Source organism: Varanus komodoensis, unplaced genomic scaffold (genome assembly GCF_004798865.1).
Source record: "Varanus komodoensis strain SLA01 unplaced genomic scaffold, ASM479886v1 scaffold31, whole genome shotgun sequence".
NCBI classification, from domain to species: Eukaryota; Metazoa; Chordata; class Lepidosauria; order Squamata; family Varanidae; genus Varanus; species Varanus komodoensis.
In genome coordinates this window covers 8,207,326-8,223,965 of record NW_025335780.1, presented here as the reverse complement: position 1 = coordinate 8,223,965, position 16,640 = coordinate 8,207,326, and the positions used below count along the sequence as shown (strand labels likewise).

At 41.1% G+C, this 16,640-nt stretch overlaps 1 protein-coding gene across 11 annotated transcripts in view; it reads left to right on the top strand.

Moving 5' to 3' along the window:
• Positions 1-16,640, top strand: part of MYCBP2 (MYC binding protein 2) — a 153,913-nt gene that overhangs the window by 109,379 nt on the left and 27,894 nt on the right. For 7 of the 11 annotated variants that reach the window (XM_044437784.1, XM_044437785.1, XM_044437789.1 and 4 more), the window contains 6 exons: positions 4,936-5,037; positions 7,638-9,284; positions 10,158-10,327; positions 11,648-11,892; positions 13,028-13,195; positions 13,829-13,986. In XM_044437784.1, the coding sequence (XP_044293719.1) occupies positions 4,936-5,037; positions 7,638-9,284; positions 10,158-10,327; positions 11,648-11,892; positions 13,028-13,195; positions 13,829-13,986 (2,490 nt within the window). The remainder of the gene's footprint in view (positions 1-4,935; positions 5,038-7,637; positions 9,285-10,157; positions 10,328-11,647; positions 11,893-13,027; positions 13,196-13,828; positions 13,987-16,640) is intronic. The other 4 variants (XM_044437795.1, XM_044437788.1, XM_044437794.1 and 1 more) reach the window with 1 other exon arrangement.

The following is a 16,640-nucleotide window of genomic DNA, read 5'->3' as shown; positions in this document are numbered from 1 at the left end:
TCAAAGGAAATCAAATGAGTAAGAATCAGGACAGGAATAATGACCTCACGTCAATTTGCCAGCTGACTTAGACCCTGGAAACTACATAAGTATTTGTAAATAGCCCATATAAGTTTGTGACCATTCTTCATTTCACCATATATCCCCTCTGTCTATACATGGTTTTAAGATGCCTGAAGGGAATTATATCTGCCATCTCTATGAAGATAAAAGTGATGCAGAAATTGGCAGAAGTGCTGTTGGGTCATCTTTTGGGGGTGAATCATCCAGAAACAACCACCACTTTCCATAGTTTTGGTCCATTATTCTCAGGGCCCTCAAAAGTATTGACGTGCCAACAACAAAGGTCCTCAATCCTTTCCTAACTAGCCCAATCATCTACTGTCTAATATCATAGCTAAGGAGTTCCTCCAGCCCAAGAGGAATTTCAGACTGAAAATTATTTTCACAGAATGAAAGTGAATGGGAGAGAGAGAAGGGGAAACACAAAGTTAACAGTACTGCTTCTCTGTCAGTTTCTTGGCCTCAGTGAAGTGCATAATGGTGTGAGCATATTCTTTGTCCTTATGTTCTTGTGATTCTTCTATAAAGTAGAAAATATCTCCAGAAATAAAGTGGCTAAATAATGCTCCGGATCTGCCTTGTAGATGCTCCAAATCTGCCTTGTACACTCAAAGAGTGTAACTGATATGTTAAGATGCCTGCTTTCTATTAGATTGTAATTTGAACAGGCCTTCAATAATAAATGAGCTGATTCATGCTAGTCAACATGCCTTAAATATGGCCTTTGAACCACAAGGTAGACACTTTTTTTGTCTAAGATGGGCTTGGTGGCACCAGCTGCTGCTATCATCTATAATTCAGCGATTTCCTGGACAGGCAAAGTCTGACAGATTTTAATTGGCTAAAATCATGATTTACATATTATTTGAGGTAGATTGTTGATCCTCTTTGGTTTAACCATGTTGTTCTGATAAAATGGATTTGAATTGTTTAACTAAGAGTTGCTTTCCGCAAAAGTTCTGCTGGCGCTTATATGTCAGATATCTTAGTTTTTAATCAGGTTGATGGCAGTGCCAACAGAAACTGGTATGGCTGTCCAGTGCTGGCCAACCATTTGGCTAAGGTTTTGGATGACAGATTTTCCCAACAACTCTGAGATCAGCAGTTGGGAAAATTCTTTTCATAGATGCTACCTGAGGAATTTGGGAGATCTTCATGTCTAGAACCTTTTCTAGGATCCACTTCTAGGACCGTTTTCCCATTTCTAGGACCTTTTTGGGTGTTACAAGAGGCGCTTTTCACTGCATTTCTCTGCTTCTCAAGTGACCACTAGAAGGTGAGCAGATTTAGAATTTACTCAAGCATGACTGACATGTGCTTCCGCTGCCCAGGGTTCTTCGGAAAGAAAGATGCTGCAATTCTTTGTGGAAGTTCTGTGGGATGACATAATAGCAGCTACTGGAGTAATCCACAAGGGAGTGGCTTCTTGCTGAGCAAACCCACACTATATTACTTCCTGGTTCCAAATGTCTGGATACAATTCAAACAGCAAGTGATTCTAGAATCTGTTCAGAGTCATCCAACTAGTATAGGAAGTTATGGGCTATCAAAAGCCAAAATAGCTCCTCCTTGATAGGCACAATGGTCTCCAAGAAGAGTGGCAAAGCAAAGTTAACCTCAAGCACTGTAGCTAATTCCATGTCAGATCTTTCAGGCTGTAGATTCTCAATGTTCTTTATTGCAGACACCCTAAGTGAGGCAGTCATCTCCTTTGTAGATCCAAATGATATGTCCATCTGGCATATCACATTTCTGATTATGCCTACATACGGCAAGGCTGTTAGTGTTGTACTTTACCTATGGGTTTAGTTATGACATCTCTATAAGGTTTCTTGGATGTCTGAAGATTTCATTTATCTTTCATTTAAATGTTGTCTCATGGCTCCTTCTGTAAACATTATCACATTACAAAGTATTATTGCCTTTTCTGAGAACAGAGAGAAGCTTAAAGATGATAGGTACTTCAAGAAAAAAGTTAATGTTTCCTAATTTAAATTATGCAAGGTGCTCTCTTTTATTAACATCTAATTTACCATTGGTCTTCAGAACTCTTTCTTGTTCAGAAATCTCAGTAAAATGTAAAAGGTATTTTATAGTTGAAGTAATAGGCATTTCTTCATTTACTAGATCTTTTGATGGAACACATGAATAACATGTTTTATGTAAAACATATTTCTTAAAGTCTTTAGAAAATTTCTACTGGCATGGTAGTAAATTCTCTAATAGCTTTCCAACATACTTCAGCGCAATCAAAGCAAAAATTACTTGTTGGCACTGAAGCAAAGCATAAGGGACATAATGAAGAATCAAAGAAGAATCTGATGGGGAGTTTACATCTTAGCTAATTCTCTTCCACTCTTCCTGTTAAGTTTTTGCACCCAGCACTTATGCAATGGTGCCATCTAGCTTCTGGAGCAATCCCAAACAAGTGCTTCTGGAAAGCAGTGAGATGATGGAACTTAAATAAGAAAGCTCCACTTCCTTCCAGAATCGAGCATTTGGGCTCATTTTAAGACTTCCCGTGGGACATTGTGAAATTCCCTTGTAGATCTTGCCTGGACAGCAGAGTCAGTAGGCACTGCTGCTCATGTAACAGAACCACTAGGGTAGAAAAGAATTAACAGGGCATAGTCACTTTATAGAATATTGCCCCAAACTTTGTAACACCTTAAAAAGGAGCGATTTTGTGTTATGGTATAACCGTTCATAGTCTAGAGCCTGTTTTATAATGCAGATAATCTGATGCAGGGCCTTGCTTACAAAAGCTTGTGCTGCAATACATTAGTTTTTCAGGTGTCACAGAACTTCCTGTGACTTTTGCTTCATCACTTGAGGCCACTGTTGACTAACTTCTTAGAATTCTATGCTTATACCACTCAAATCTTGGGTATTAAGCAGTTTGAGATTATTCTTTGCCTGGACTTAAAGGAAGTGGGCAGGTTCATCTCAGCATTTTTTGATCTTTTCCCATTTACATTATGAAGAGTTTGGCTGTCTTCATTACTGCAAATCAGTTTATCACTGTGATATAGCACTGCTTACCGAGTGACGAATGAATCAGGGTACAACAGCAACAAAGCTTGAAGGCCCTTAATGACCTGGAATCCAAGCCTTTGGAATGTGATACCCATCAGAGGGTGTGGGAAGGATAGTGAAATAGCTAGAAGCCACTTGCAGATTGAATTCAGACTGTGAAAAGCAGAGCCAAGCATTCTTTGCTAGAGCTGCCTAAAGCAAAAACATCCTTTCTCTAAAGCAGGATTAGCTGTTGTGCTCTGCTTCCACCACGCCCTGCTTTGTTAGTTATCAGTAGATATTACTAAGACAGTAAAACTATCTGCATTCTTAAAGTGCTTCCCTAGGCTTCTCATTTCTCAAGGAAATGCAGTATTTATATTAACTATGTTATGTTTTTGCTGTAGCCTTCAATACAGGTAAAGTTATCTTTATCTATTTTTGTGGAAATTGTGTTTTGTTCATAGGATCATAGAATAGTAGAATTGGAAGGTACAAATAAATCCATCAGGTGCAACCCGTACTCGAAGTCAAAATAATAAGATCATTACTTACCAGTCAGGTCTGATCTTGTTAACAGCAGGATTGGTGTGGGATGGTCCCTGTTCTTGGAACACAGCTGAGGATTTTAGGCCAGCCATCTCCATTCCAGTTCAGAATGCCTGGAGAACACTACAAGTCCCATCATACCCTTTGACCATTCTCATTGTGCTGATGGGAGTTTTTTTGAAAGCCACTTGTAGGGCAAATGTACTGCCATTCTAGGCAAACTAGGCCACCTTTGGAGACTAAGAGAAGCTGTTAATCCTGTTACCGCATAGATAAAGCTCTCTAGGTGGTTCACAGCATTTTAGGTCATCCATCCAATTTTCAACCAGGCCCAACCCTGCTTAGCTTTCAAGATGAGACAGGCTCAAGCCCTTCAGGCTGTAGGGAAAAGCTACAGGTGTGGTGTTGCTGCTGTGATTTAACAGGAAGTTAGGGAATTGACTTTCACTGACAAGTGCTTCCAGTTCTTACTGAAGGATTAATCTAGTTCCATCAGCACTATCACTACTGAAAGATATGTAATATACAATAATAAGAGTTAAGGTCTTTGGTTTTGTGGCTGTTGAAATTAGATTTTTTTGTTAAATAAGGCAAATCTAAATGCATTTACGTTTCACTACCCGGGGTTTGGTTAACACTGCAAGCTAGCCAGTTGTTGTGATTTCACCTATTGCTTAAGCTATTGTCACCAAAGAGTCTCTGGATGCTTTTTAGTTTTGCTAAATGATTGAATTAATAAACAGAAAGGAGAAGTTATAGTTAGCCCCAGTTCAAAAACAGCAAAAAGAAGGCATAATTAATGTTTTCCATTTGATAATTTATCTTATTTGTAGAACATATAAAAAGGTCAACCTTCCTATGTAAAAACAAAGCTGGACAATGAAATCACACGTGCCCCTAAGATTCCAGAACAGAATTCACATCGGTAGCATCTCAGGCTTCCTTTACCAGTGTTGAGGCTATTAGAGACAACAGCAAAAGAATAAACGAACAGAACAAAGCAAAACTATTCATTAGCTGCTATTTCATTATTATTTTTCAATCAACCATCTGCTGCTTCTGTAAGAATTCACAATTCAATTTTCCTTAATGCTGTCTTGAAAAGTTAACTTTGATTTATTATTTTGGAGGCAAGTAGCATCTCGAAAAATTATTATTCTGGATAAATTCTTAACAGTGAACTAAAACCCATTTGACTGTGTCACAGAATAGATGTGTCTCCTTTGAACTGCTTGCTTTGCTTGTCTTTTATCTTTGCTATTTTTTCCATTCAATCTCTGCTGCTTCTGTGCCACTTTTTCACTATAGAAACTCCATCCCGCAGCCTTGCTTCTCGTGAGCGCATTTACAAAAGTAATGATGTAGCTGTGCCTGCCTCTGCTCTTTCATCTCTCACACACAAACTAAAGGGTGGGTACGCATGCCATTGTAGACAGGTGATTCAAAAGTTGTTGGAAATTGATAAATAAAACATGTTTTCCTGCTCAGTCCATCTCATTCCATTCACTTGAAAAAGTTTGTGCTTAGTGTTCTATTTGTTTACTTTTAATTGCAGTGATTAAATGTGCATCAGATTGCAACCTTAGACAGAAAATGACCTACGACTCCCAGTGCTTCCCAGCCAGCATGGGAGTTGTAAGCCCTTTTTCTGTCTAAATATGGACAGGAGAGTGCCATTCGTGACTTACTGTAAATGTTTGCGTTCTTTATGACTAGCACGTACCAATTTAAGGCCCTAAGCTTTAAAGTGGTTTCGATAACCCACCCGTGGCATTTGGGAATAGATGAACAAGTTTTCTTTATATAATTGTTGTCTACTTTGTTGAAGAAAAACAATGCAAGATCTTGTGTATTCTTGGTATCTATATTTTGGGGATTTTTAATAAATGCACTGATTTATGGGGCTGATTATATTTCAACAGGCAATGGAGTAGCTTCTTTTTCTTTGAACACCTGTGTGTTTTTATTGTTTTGGGGAGAAGTACAGTTGCATGGACTTGTATATAAAGTTAGCTTGAGTGAACATGACACTCTCAGTTATGCTTCTAAATGCTCCTTTTAGCTTGAATTCTGAATTATATTTGGTACTTTCTGTATATACATAGCATAGAAGAACAAAAGTTTGTTGATAACAAAGTAAATTACCTTCTAAAAAGCTTCATGTTGTCAAATAAGCAAGGCTTAATAATAATGGTACTGGATAGTAAGGTTTTTGTAAATCTACTCAACAATATTTACTTTAATACACTGTGTGTGGCATATTAGCATTTGAAAAAAATGTTAAGGCCTTGAAATGTACCTTTTGCTTGTAACTTAATCAGATGTTGTTGTTAGCATACAGGAAGTATTTGAATGTTTGTTAACATATGTATGCACAGGTACAAATTACCTACATCTTGAACATTTATTTATTTATTTAAAACATTTTTATGCTGCCCCCATCAGATTGCAACCTTAGACAGAAAATGACCTACGACTCCCAGTGCTTCCCAGCCAGCATGGGAGTTGTAAGCCCTTTTTCTGTCTAAATATGGACAGGAGAGTGCCATTCGTGACTTACTGTAAATGTTTGCGTTCTTTATGACTAGCACGTACCAATTTAAGGCCCTAAGCTTTAAAGTGGTTTCGATAACCCACCCTTGGCATTTGGGAATAGATGAACAAGTTTTCTTTATATAATTGTTGTCTACTTTGTTGAAGAAAAGCCTCGGGGCGGCTCACAACAAAACAAAATACATAAATATAACAATTAAACAGTAAAAATATTAAAACCCGGTGCATCTCGGCTTAAAAGATTTAAAATCCTATAAATTCAAATAAATTAACAATTAAAATGAGATTTAAATAAAAAGGTCTTGGCCTGGCGCCGAGAAACAAATAACGACGGTGCCAGGCGGACCTCTCTGGGGAGTGCATTCCATAGATGGGGCGCCACCGCAGAGGAAGCCCTCCTCCGGGTACTCACCCTCCTAATATCATTCACAGAGGGTTCCCAGAGAAGGGCATCTGTAGCTGATCTCAAGGGGCGGGAGGGCATATATGGACACAAACGTTCCTTTAGATACCCAGGTCCCAAGCCATTGAGGCTTAACATTGTTAAAGCATTCATCTCCCTCCTGAAAGGATGATCTGTGAGTTGGATCCAAAGTTATTTCTATGTGAACAGTAAGGCCCTTTCCATTTGTGGATTTCCCCTTTCTCATGCAGATCCCTGTACTAACCTCCAAACCATGTGGAATGATTCCAGTTCTGTTAAGCAAATTTTTAGGTGCACTATGGGGAAAGGAGAGCTGAGAGCATCCCATTTTGTGTGTGGAACACTTGCTCCTTGCACCGTCGATAAAGCCTGTGTGTGGAAGCCTGCTTCCATTCCTGAACTTCCCTTGTCTTGGGCCCTGTGCATGCACGGTGGTATGCATGGGGGAACTGGCCACTGTTTCAGCTGTAGCTTGTTCAACTGGGATCACTCATATACTTAATTAGGTAGCTTTGAGTCACTCTGATTCCAGTCCCTCTTCATGCGCTGTAGTAAACAGTTAGTACTATCAGTACATGAGCTTGCTGACAACATTTCAACAGGTGGAAAGGATCCAGTGATGGCTTACACAAATAGAAGTGTATGTGTGTACTTCCACTCATGTGCTCCCAGTTTGGTTGAGTCCCTAACTCTGTTGCAATTCTCTGTGCAACCCTCGCCATTCTAGATGGTCTGTTGACTCCTAGAAGTGGCTTTTGGGGAAATGGGGCAGGTGGCTGCAATGGAACGAAAGGGGGAAGAGCCCCATGGCGCAAGTGGGGTTCTGCTTGCACTTCTCTGGATCCAGCCCAGAATATATTGAGCCTGTAATTTTCTCTGCTGTCAGTCTGATATAATATCCTACTTTTCCCTCTAGCTGTTAATGGCTTTCTGATACCGACTAGCCTGAATGAATTTGTTTGGCCACTCAACATTGTCTTCATTTGTATAGTAAATACCTACTTTTAATCTTATTATACAATGTATCATGCAGGTGACAGAGTGAATTTTGCTGCAGCTGCTAGACCATTTTCTCCAGCAGGAAAACCTGACATGGCATCAAAGTACAGAGTGGATAGCAGATCACCTAAACCTGATGGGCGTATGAGCCACACTGGTGCAGACCAGAAGAAGCCCAGGAATGCAGAAACCTTATCTGCTAGTGAATCTCTGATGCTGAAATCTGATACTGGAAAGCTGCGATCAGATTCTCACAGCAGGTCATTGTCTCCAAACCATAACACACTGCAAACCTTAAAATCTGATGGGAGGACAACATCTGGTCTGAGGGCAGAATCTCCAGGGCCAGGAACTCGGTCATCTTCTCCAAAGGCTCTGTCAGCAGGCAAATCATGTACATCTGGCGCTGGATCTCGACGGTCATCCTCTCCTCATGAAAAGCCTCCGGCTCAGAAACCCGCAGCCCCTGTGAAGACAAAACTTGATCCTCCGAGGGAACGCTCCAAATCGGACTCGTATACCTTGGACCCAGATACACTTCGCAAAAAGAAAGTGCCCCTAACAGAGCCACTGAGGGGAAGGTCCACCTCACCCAAGCCAAAGACGGTGTCAAAAGATGGAAAGTCTGCACCCGAAACAGAAAACAGAGCCCCCTCTCCTCATGTTGTCCAAGAAAACCTTCACAGTGAAGTTGTTGAAGTCTGCACTTCAAGTACCTTAAAGACTAATAGCATCATTGATAGCACATGTGAAGATAATTCTGAATTCAAAAGTGTAGATGATGGCTCTAGTAAAGTTCACTTCAGCATAGGAAAAGCCCCGCTGAAGGATGAGCAAGAACTGAGAGCCTCTCCTAAAGTCAGCCGCAAATGTGCGAATAGGCATACCAGACCCAAAAAAGAAAAATCTGTCTGTCTTTTCAAGGCGGATGGAGCCAGGTCTGTAGAGCCTGCCAAGCAAGCGATGTCTCCCTCTGTGGCAGAGTGTGCCAGGGCTGTCTTTGCTTCTTTCCTGTGGCATGAAGGGATAGTCCATGATGCAATGGCCTGTTCTTCCTTTTTGAAATTTAACCCTGAGCTTTCAAAAGAGCATGCTCCCATTCGAAGCAATCTTGGCCAACAGCCTGTAGAGGAAAAGGAAACCAAGTTGAAAAACAGGCATTCCCTGGAAATATCCTCTGCTCTGAATATGTTTAACATAGCCCCTCATGGGCCTGACATCTCAAAAATGGGTAGCATAAATAAAAATAAAGTCCTGTCTATGCTTAAAGAGCCTCCTCTTCATGAGCGATGTGAGGATGGAAAAAATGAAACCACATCTTTTGAAACATCTAGTCACCATACGATGAAGTCCAAATCTCCTCTTCCCTTAACACTGCAGCACCTGGTAGCCTTTTGGGAAGATATTTCTTTGGCAACGATCAAGGCAGCTTCTCAGAACATGATATTTCCAAGCCCTGGGTCCTGTGCAGTATTGAAAAAGAAAGAAAGTGATAAAGATAATAAGAAATCCAAAAAGGAAAAGAAGAAAAAAGAAAAAGCTGAAGCCAGGCCAAGGGGAAATCTCTTTGGTGAAATGGCTCAGCTTGCAGTAGGGGGACCCGAGAAGGATACCATCTGTGAACTGTGTGGGGAGTCCCACCCGTATCCAGTGACCTATCACATGAGGCAAGCTCATCCAGGTAAGATGGTCTTTGCATGGAAACAGTTTTTGCATGATGTAGCGGCACTGCATCTGATTCAGAAGACAGACACTGACCGAGATTTGTCAGCTTAAGGGCCAGACTAGACATGATGGCAGCAGTACTGTTTTGTTTGATCCTGTGTCTGCTTTATCCATGTATAAATCGGCGAATGGAGGCCAGGGGAGTTGTGTGAGCGTAGGGCACTGAATCCTTCCCTATCTTGATTTTCCATTGTCATCATCCAGGCTCATCCAGGCTTTCTTGACTTAGCTCTCTTCTGAAATTAGAGCCAAGCTAGAGACCTGGCAGTTTAAGGAATTAAGCTCATCACTGTGGCCCTTTTAAATTTATGTCTTTGTTCTTTGATTGACAGGGCAGATTGAATTAATTTAGTATGTTCTGCTAAATGCAGTCTTTTAGATGCAGTCTTGGTGTGCTTTGTAGTGTCACTGTTTATGCATCTGTATAACCTGATCTTATATAGAGTTCCTAATGGTCTTCTAGCCAAAATTACTGGCCAACCTTGAAACAGCTTAATTCAGTAGTATTCACAGAACCCTTAGTAGTCTACTGTTGATAAGACAGAAATCAGTTTGTTCAAGGTTATTTATTGTTCTCCAACTTGGATCAGAACCTGAATTACCATATTTGAGAACATAACCATTGATTAACAATATTTTTGTGTCCTGAGTCCAAGTTATACCCCAGTGACATTACCGGGAGTGTGCAATCGATAGACTGGTTAATATCACAGTAGCAAAACATAGCCTTCAAATCTCCTTAACCTCTTCTGTCAGACTCTTTAAAAACCATTCTCTGTGAATACCTGCCCTGGCAAATACATAACAAACGGCTTTTCGTCATTTTCAGGTTGTGGGCGCTATGCAGGTGGGCAAGGTTATAACAGCATTGGACACTTTTGCGGTGGATGGGCTGGTAATTGTGGCGATGGTGGCATAGGAGGAAGCACATGGTACCTCGTCTGCGATCGATGCAGAGAAAAGTATCTCCGTGAAAAGCAAGCAGCAGCAAGAGAAAAGGTATTTTTTATCTGTTTCTTACTTGGTCTCACAGTAGCATGTAATTTCCTCACCTTTGTGTTGCAGTGAAGCCACAACCAGGCCTTTGCTCTTCTTACACTGATCCAGGGTAGGATGTGATCTGGTTGCATGTTTCTACACAGCACTCAGCAGCCAGGCAGGGTCCTCCTTGTGCTTTGAGCAACAGAAAATGTATCTTTCAAGTGAAGTTGCTTTCAGTGGTGTCACCCAGCTTGTGGAAAGCTCTTCTCAGAGAGGCCCACCTGGTGCCTACATTGCTCTGGTGCTGAATGAAGACCCTTTTCATTTTGTTTTAAGAACTTATTTCAGTGCTCTGCTGCTTGTTTGATTTGGTTTTATGATAGTGTAGTGGTTTTATTCTTTGTGGCTTGTCTGATTGTGCTTATGTTTGTACTGTATGCTTTTAATGTATTGTACACTGCCCAGAGGACTATGATTATTGGGTTTAAAGTATATGAAATGAATATTTTTTTTCTGGGTGTACCTTACTTCAGGATTGTAAATAGCTATTCCCTGCGTACTTGTGGTGGCTTAGAATACTTTTCAGGAGACCAGGCAGGGCATTGTTTACACGTTCTTTCAAGCTTCTTGCACAAGAGACTGAAAAAGTTTGTATGGTAGACAGGCAGCTAGTATTGTAGGCTAGCTGTCTGTTTGTTTATTATATTTGTATCTTGCCTTTTTTCCTGCAAGAACCTGTGGTGGTTTACATAATCCTGTACCTGCACTCCATTCTATCCTCACAACAACCCTGAGAGCTAGATTAGAATGAGAGTTAGTCACTGGCTTAGAGTGACCCAGTGAACTTTGTGGCCAAGCCGGAACTAGAACCCGGATGTGCCAAACAGTCTAGCTCACTATTGCACTTGCAAATGCTGCAGTATGTTGTTCTAAAACAGTCAATAAAGGAAAAAGTATTGGACTAGTGCCTATTACATTTAGATGCACTGAATTCTCTGCATTTCTGTCTTCTGTATGTGACTGTAAAAGGAATTTAAAAAACACATTTACCTCTCCTCACTCTGTGTCTGGTGAACAATAATTGGTTATACTGGAACATGAGTCACAAGGCTTGCCTGCCCGCCCGCCCCAATGTTGGGCAAGCTGTTTTGCATGGAAGCACTTGTTCTGGCTGAGCTCTGAAGAGGGGATAGACTAGAAACAGAAATTTCCTTCTATGAGGTACTAAAGCTGCCTGCAGGATGCTTTCTGCTGTGACAGGACACTGTGTTTACCTTCTGTTGGATCCTGAAGATCCACTGCTGCAGTTATGAAGCAGCATGATTTGTCTTCTTGTAGGTCAAACAGTCTCGGAGAAAGCCAGTGCAAGTTAAGACGCCTCGTGCCTTGCCCACCATGGAAGCTCATCAAGTGATCAAAGCGAATGCCCTGTTTTTGCTGGCCTTGAGCAGTGCTGCTGAGCCCAGTATTTTATGCTACCACCCTTCCAAACCATTCCAGTCACAGCTTCCCAGTGTCAGGGAAGGCATCTCAGAGGATTTTCCTGTTAAAATGACTTGTCTCTACCTTCAGACGTTAGCAAGGTAAAAACATATTGATTCCGCCATACCTCATGTATGTTAGTATCCGCAATAATTTCATTTCTCCAAAATTCATTTATATGGCATTGAGTTAAGTTATTTTGAGAGCCAGAATTCACATGAATTTATCTTAATCACTATTTCCATCTGCTGTAGTATTCTTAATTGGATGAAACAGTGTGTTTACTACAGAGATACCTCTAATTATTATAATTACTTTCTTCTCTCTGTGTTGAATGTCATTGCCTCTTTCAAGCAAGATTAAAGCATGTGTTTAAGTATTTAAGAAAACATGGCTAGTTTTTAAAAAAAGCTTTCCCATTAATTTGAATACTTTCAAAAAGTTCCCATTCATTCCTAAGAGTGATTAAGCTGATTTAAATGTCAGTGCTTCAAAATGCTTGCTTAGGATACTATAAATAATTCTCTGAACTTTAAATGAGTATGTACAACCTTGTAGCCAGACCGGTTGAATCCAAGGACAGAATGGGTGAATACCATCTTCAGCTACAGAAAGCAAAGCCATCTGGCCAAGTCATCAGGCAAATGGAAATCAGTCTGTTTCAGAAGTGGTCATAGAGTGCTGATTCTGGCTGGAGTTTTGTTTTGAGTTTTTCTTCCTTTCTCTGGGGAAGCTGGCTTCTCTCCAGAGATATCTCTGGATCTCCAGAAGAAATCCTTTTCCATTGCTTTTGTCTTTACTCCTGATCCTCCCTTCCTAGAAAAAATATTGTATAGTCAGGTGTATTCATCATTGTTGTTCAGCCTGCCAATCCCCCCAGCAAATATCATCATCATCATCATCATCATCATCATCATCATCATCATCTCATTTGTGTATCACTCCATAGCCAAACCACTCTGTACAGGAGTGGGAAAAGAGGGGTGTGTCAAATAAAAATCTTGAAGACTTCCAAAGTGGTTCAGAATTTAAAAATTCAGAGGCTGAACCTGGGTATGTTTTTGATAAACTAATGTCTGAGATGATTACTTAAAATACTGCAACTTTCAGCTGTGTTTAAAGGTATTTGACTTACAAAGAATAATCACACTGTTTAACTTTTGGCTGGTTTTTCTATTTATTTTGATGATTGGTGACATGAATGAGAAAGGGTTGATTTTTATAACACTTTTTCAGACATCATCATGAAAACTTTGTTGGCTATCAGGATGACAACCTCTTTCAGGATGAGATGAGGTATTTGCGTTCCACTTCAGTACCTGCACCTTATATATCTGTTACTCCTGATGCCAGTCCTAATGTCTTTGAAGAACCAGAGAGTAACATGAAGTCCATGCCACCAAGGTATCGCAGACTGTTATACTGATACGTATTACTGTGTTAACTGCTATTTATAAGCCAGTTAGTTCCAGCAAATTGCCAGAAAGTATCTCATGGCACTTAGTGAGACCCAAGGGGAGTCATGTGAAGAAGTCATGTCTTTTTAGGATCTTATAAAAAGATTCAAGGAGAATCTCTGGTTTCATACTAATGATACTAACTTCAATCGAATGCAATTTTAGCAAAAGTGATAGTGCAGTTTCTGTCATAGCTCTAAAAAATGTTGACCGGGTCTTTAGTTTTATTTTAAGTAGAGAAGCTGATAGTATTCCATATAAACTGAAACCCTGGTTTCTTGCAAATTCTAAGATTTTTAGAATTAAAAGTCTCTGTAGGCCAGGGTAGCTGTAACCCTTCCCCTGGCCCTTTCCTCTTCCATGTACAATCCTACCACTGCTTAACCATGGTTAATATGAATGAGGTTTCTCTCCTTATATCAGATTGGAAATCCATTTTGGAAATCATTTACAATTCCTGGGCAAACCATGGTTCACTGTACTCAGAGGTTTTCCCCTATTCAGTTCTAGGATAAATGCATTTCACTGGGTTGCTAAAAAGTTTATAAGGATTTTAATCAGCATACTGACTTGTTTCCAGTTTAGAGACTAGCCCCATCACAGATACGGATCTTGCAAAGCGCACAGTTTTTCAAAGGTCATATTCAGTTGTTGCCTCAGAATATGACAAACAGCACTCCATTCTCCCTGCTCGGGTAAAGGCCATCCCCAGAAGGAGAGTTAACAGTGGAGATGCAGGTAAGAACGAGCTGCTCCAACTTCATTTGTTTTCTTTGCAAATGTGTGTGCTATTATGTTCTTCTCAGTTGCTGTGTAGTCTCACATACAGTGCTACCTTGGCTCACGAATGCCTCAGTTCACAACCAAATTGGGTCGCAGAGAGAAAATATTTTAAAAAATTAGCCTCAGGTTGCGAACTCTGCATTGGGTTACGATCGCGCCCGTCTCCCCCAAGCATGCCTGCAAGCGTGCCTGTGAGCACGCCCGCCTTCCCTGTGATTAAAAAAAATATTTACAGAATGGATTAACCTTATTTACCTTGAACTATATGAGGAAATTTGACTAGGCTCACAACCAGTTTGGGTCACAACCAGTCATGGAACGGATTAAGTTCGTGAGGCAAGGTACCACTGTAAAAGTTCTCTATGTGTGCAGAATAGTATGCTTGATTCTCTAGAACCAAGCAAAAAGATTTGGGAGGGAGCCTGCTTTCAGCCTTCCATGTGCACAACCAAAGGGTGTGTTCACTGTCCCTCTCAGACCCCTCTTGTTCACTGCAGTGGTAGATCAGCCAGAGCTTTAACTTCACTTTCAGCAAGCATAAGCTCTTTTTAAACCTGCTTATTTGTTTATTTTCCTTCTATAAAGTAGTTTTTTGGGGGCAGGGGCTCCTAGTGAGTTCATGAGTCTCACACAAGCACCTGTGGCATGTGGTGTGCACTGAAAAAAGCAAAGATGTTTGACTTGGCAGAGTGGTTTCTCCACTCAGCTCATTTTCAGATTACCAGAGGCAATTCAAAGCATACCATCATTCCAAGGAAAGGTCAGCACTGGACCTTCTGGACATCATTTCCATCAAAAGGCGAAAGAAATCCAGGATGGTGACACTTGTCAGCATCCTCTGTCCTTCATTAGGACCTGGTTTGCATCCATAGGCTTGAAGGATGCTGATTTTCAGTTTGCCCAGACACTGCACTCCACTGTGGGAAACCAGTGCTTTCAATCCAGAAGCCTCCTGCTTAGACTACACACAGCTCACACAGGATTCATAAAGTGCCTGGCTGACACCACTGTGCACCTCTGGCAGTTGGAGATGTCTGTCTTCCCATGCATACTGTAGGTGATTAGCAGTTCACCATGCTTGCATAACCACCAACTAGCTGGCCAGGCTGCATGTATGCTTGGCCTCGCTCAACATCAGTGTATGGATTTGGAAGTCTTTGGAAGTCTCCTGGACTCCCTGGACACCTATTTGTATCTGCCCACGGGCAGCTTGGCTCCTGCCAGATAGAACCACCTGGCCATCCAAATTCAGAGGTGCCTGATGACTTTCACTGTCACTCCTTTGCCTGTCTGAACATGCATCCTTTTTGGTGATAGGACCTGGAAGTACTCCAGCCAGAGGCGGGTTCCCAGGCAATATGTCTCACCGTGCTTCCCTTGACACTCCCTTGCAGCCCTGCAACCTGCTCCATGGGACCTCATTCCCAGATTGCTGCACCAGCACCTAGCAGCTATGGTCAGCATCAGAGTACCTCATCCTGGGCTAAAGGACCCAGCTGTGCATCCTGCAAGTGCCCTCAGCTCAAGGCTTTGATAATACTGGCTGTTATCAAAAGAGGCTGGATATTCTGATGAACAGATACGGCTGAGCTGTGGGACTGGCCATATTGGATGACATTAATTGTATAGCACACTCTGGTAGAGAGAACCACTTGGCGCACCTCATCTTCACTGCACTTTGCTCTTAGAGTAGACCTTTGTATGGTGGACAGTCCACACCTGTTCAGGTTACAAGTAGCGCTGACTGTTGTACAGAAAGGTGGCTGCAGGTGGACAGGAGATTGCTATGAATGCATTTCCCTTCAGCTGGGGCAAGCATTTTCTTTCTTTACTCCCCTGCCCCCATACCATTAATGATGAAGCTGGTCACAAAGATACAGTGGGACTGCAAAGATTGTCTTCTCATCATCCAGGTAGCAAGACAACAATTGTACATGATCTATGCCTACTCTCCGATTAACACTTAGACTTGATATTCCATCCCAGTGTTCTGAGTCTTAAACTAACAATGTGGCATATCTTTCTCCATCCTATTTTAACAATGGGACAGAGAGTGTCCTAGAAGTAGTGCATAAGCCATCAATGCAGGTCTTTTAGGCAATCTTGTTTGTTCAAATTTGCAGTGCAGTATAGAGTCAGTGCTTTTTCATGCTCAGTAACTGACATTTTTCCTGCTGTCATTTAGATCTGAAGGACTAGCATTCTCCTCCCTTAAATTTCATTTTGCAGCTATTTCTGCTTTTAATCTTTCCCTTGATTACTATGTGATCTGTTAGCACCCATTGGTGGAACAGCCTGTTGAATTTGCCCTCCTTCTTTAGAGTATTCCTTCCATATGACTGCACAGATGACCATGTCTTTCTATGTAAAAATATAAGACTACATAGAGACTGTAGATTAAGGCTAGTTTCAAAGTGGAGTTTTTAAAATTTCTTTTTACTTTGAGCAGCAGGCATACATTCCTCATGTTGTCTTGCACACACATGCAGAATATTTTAAAAGTACAATAAGCCATACATAAATCTGCTAAATAACAGTACTACTTTTGAAGTTCCCTTCAGTCTTTCATAGACAATTTGCCATGTGGTTTGGCATACAGAAAGAGTTGC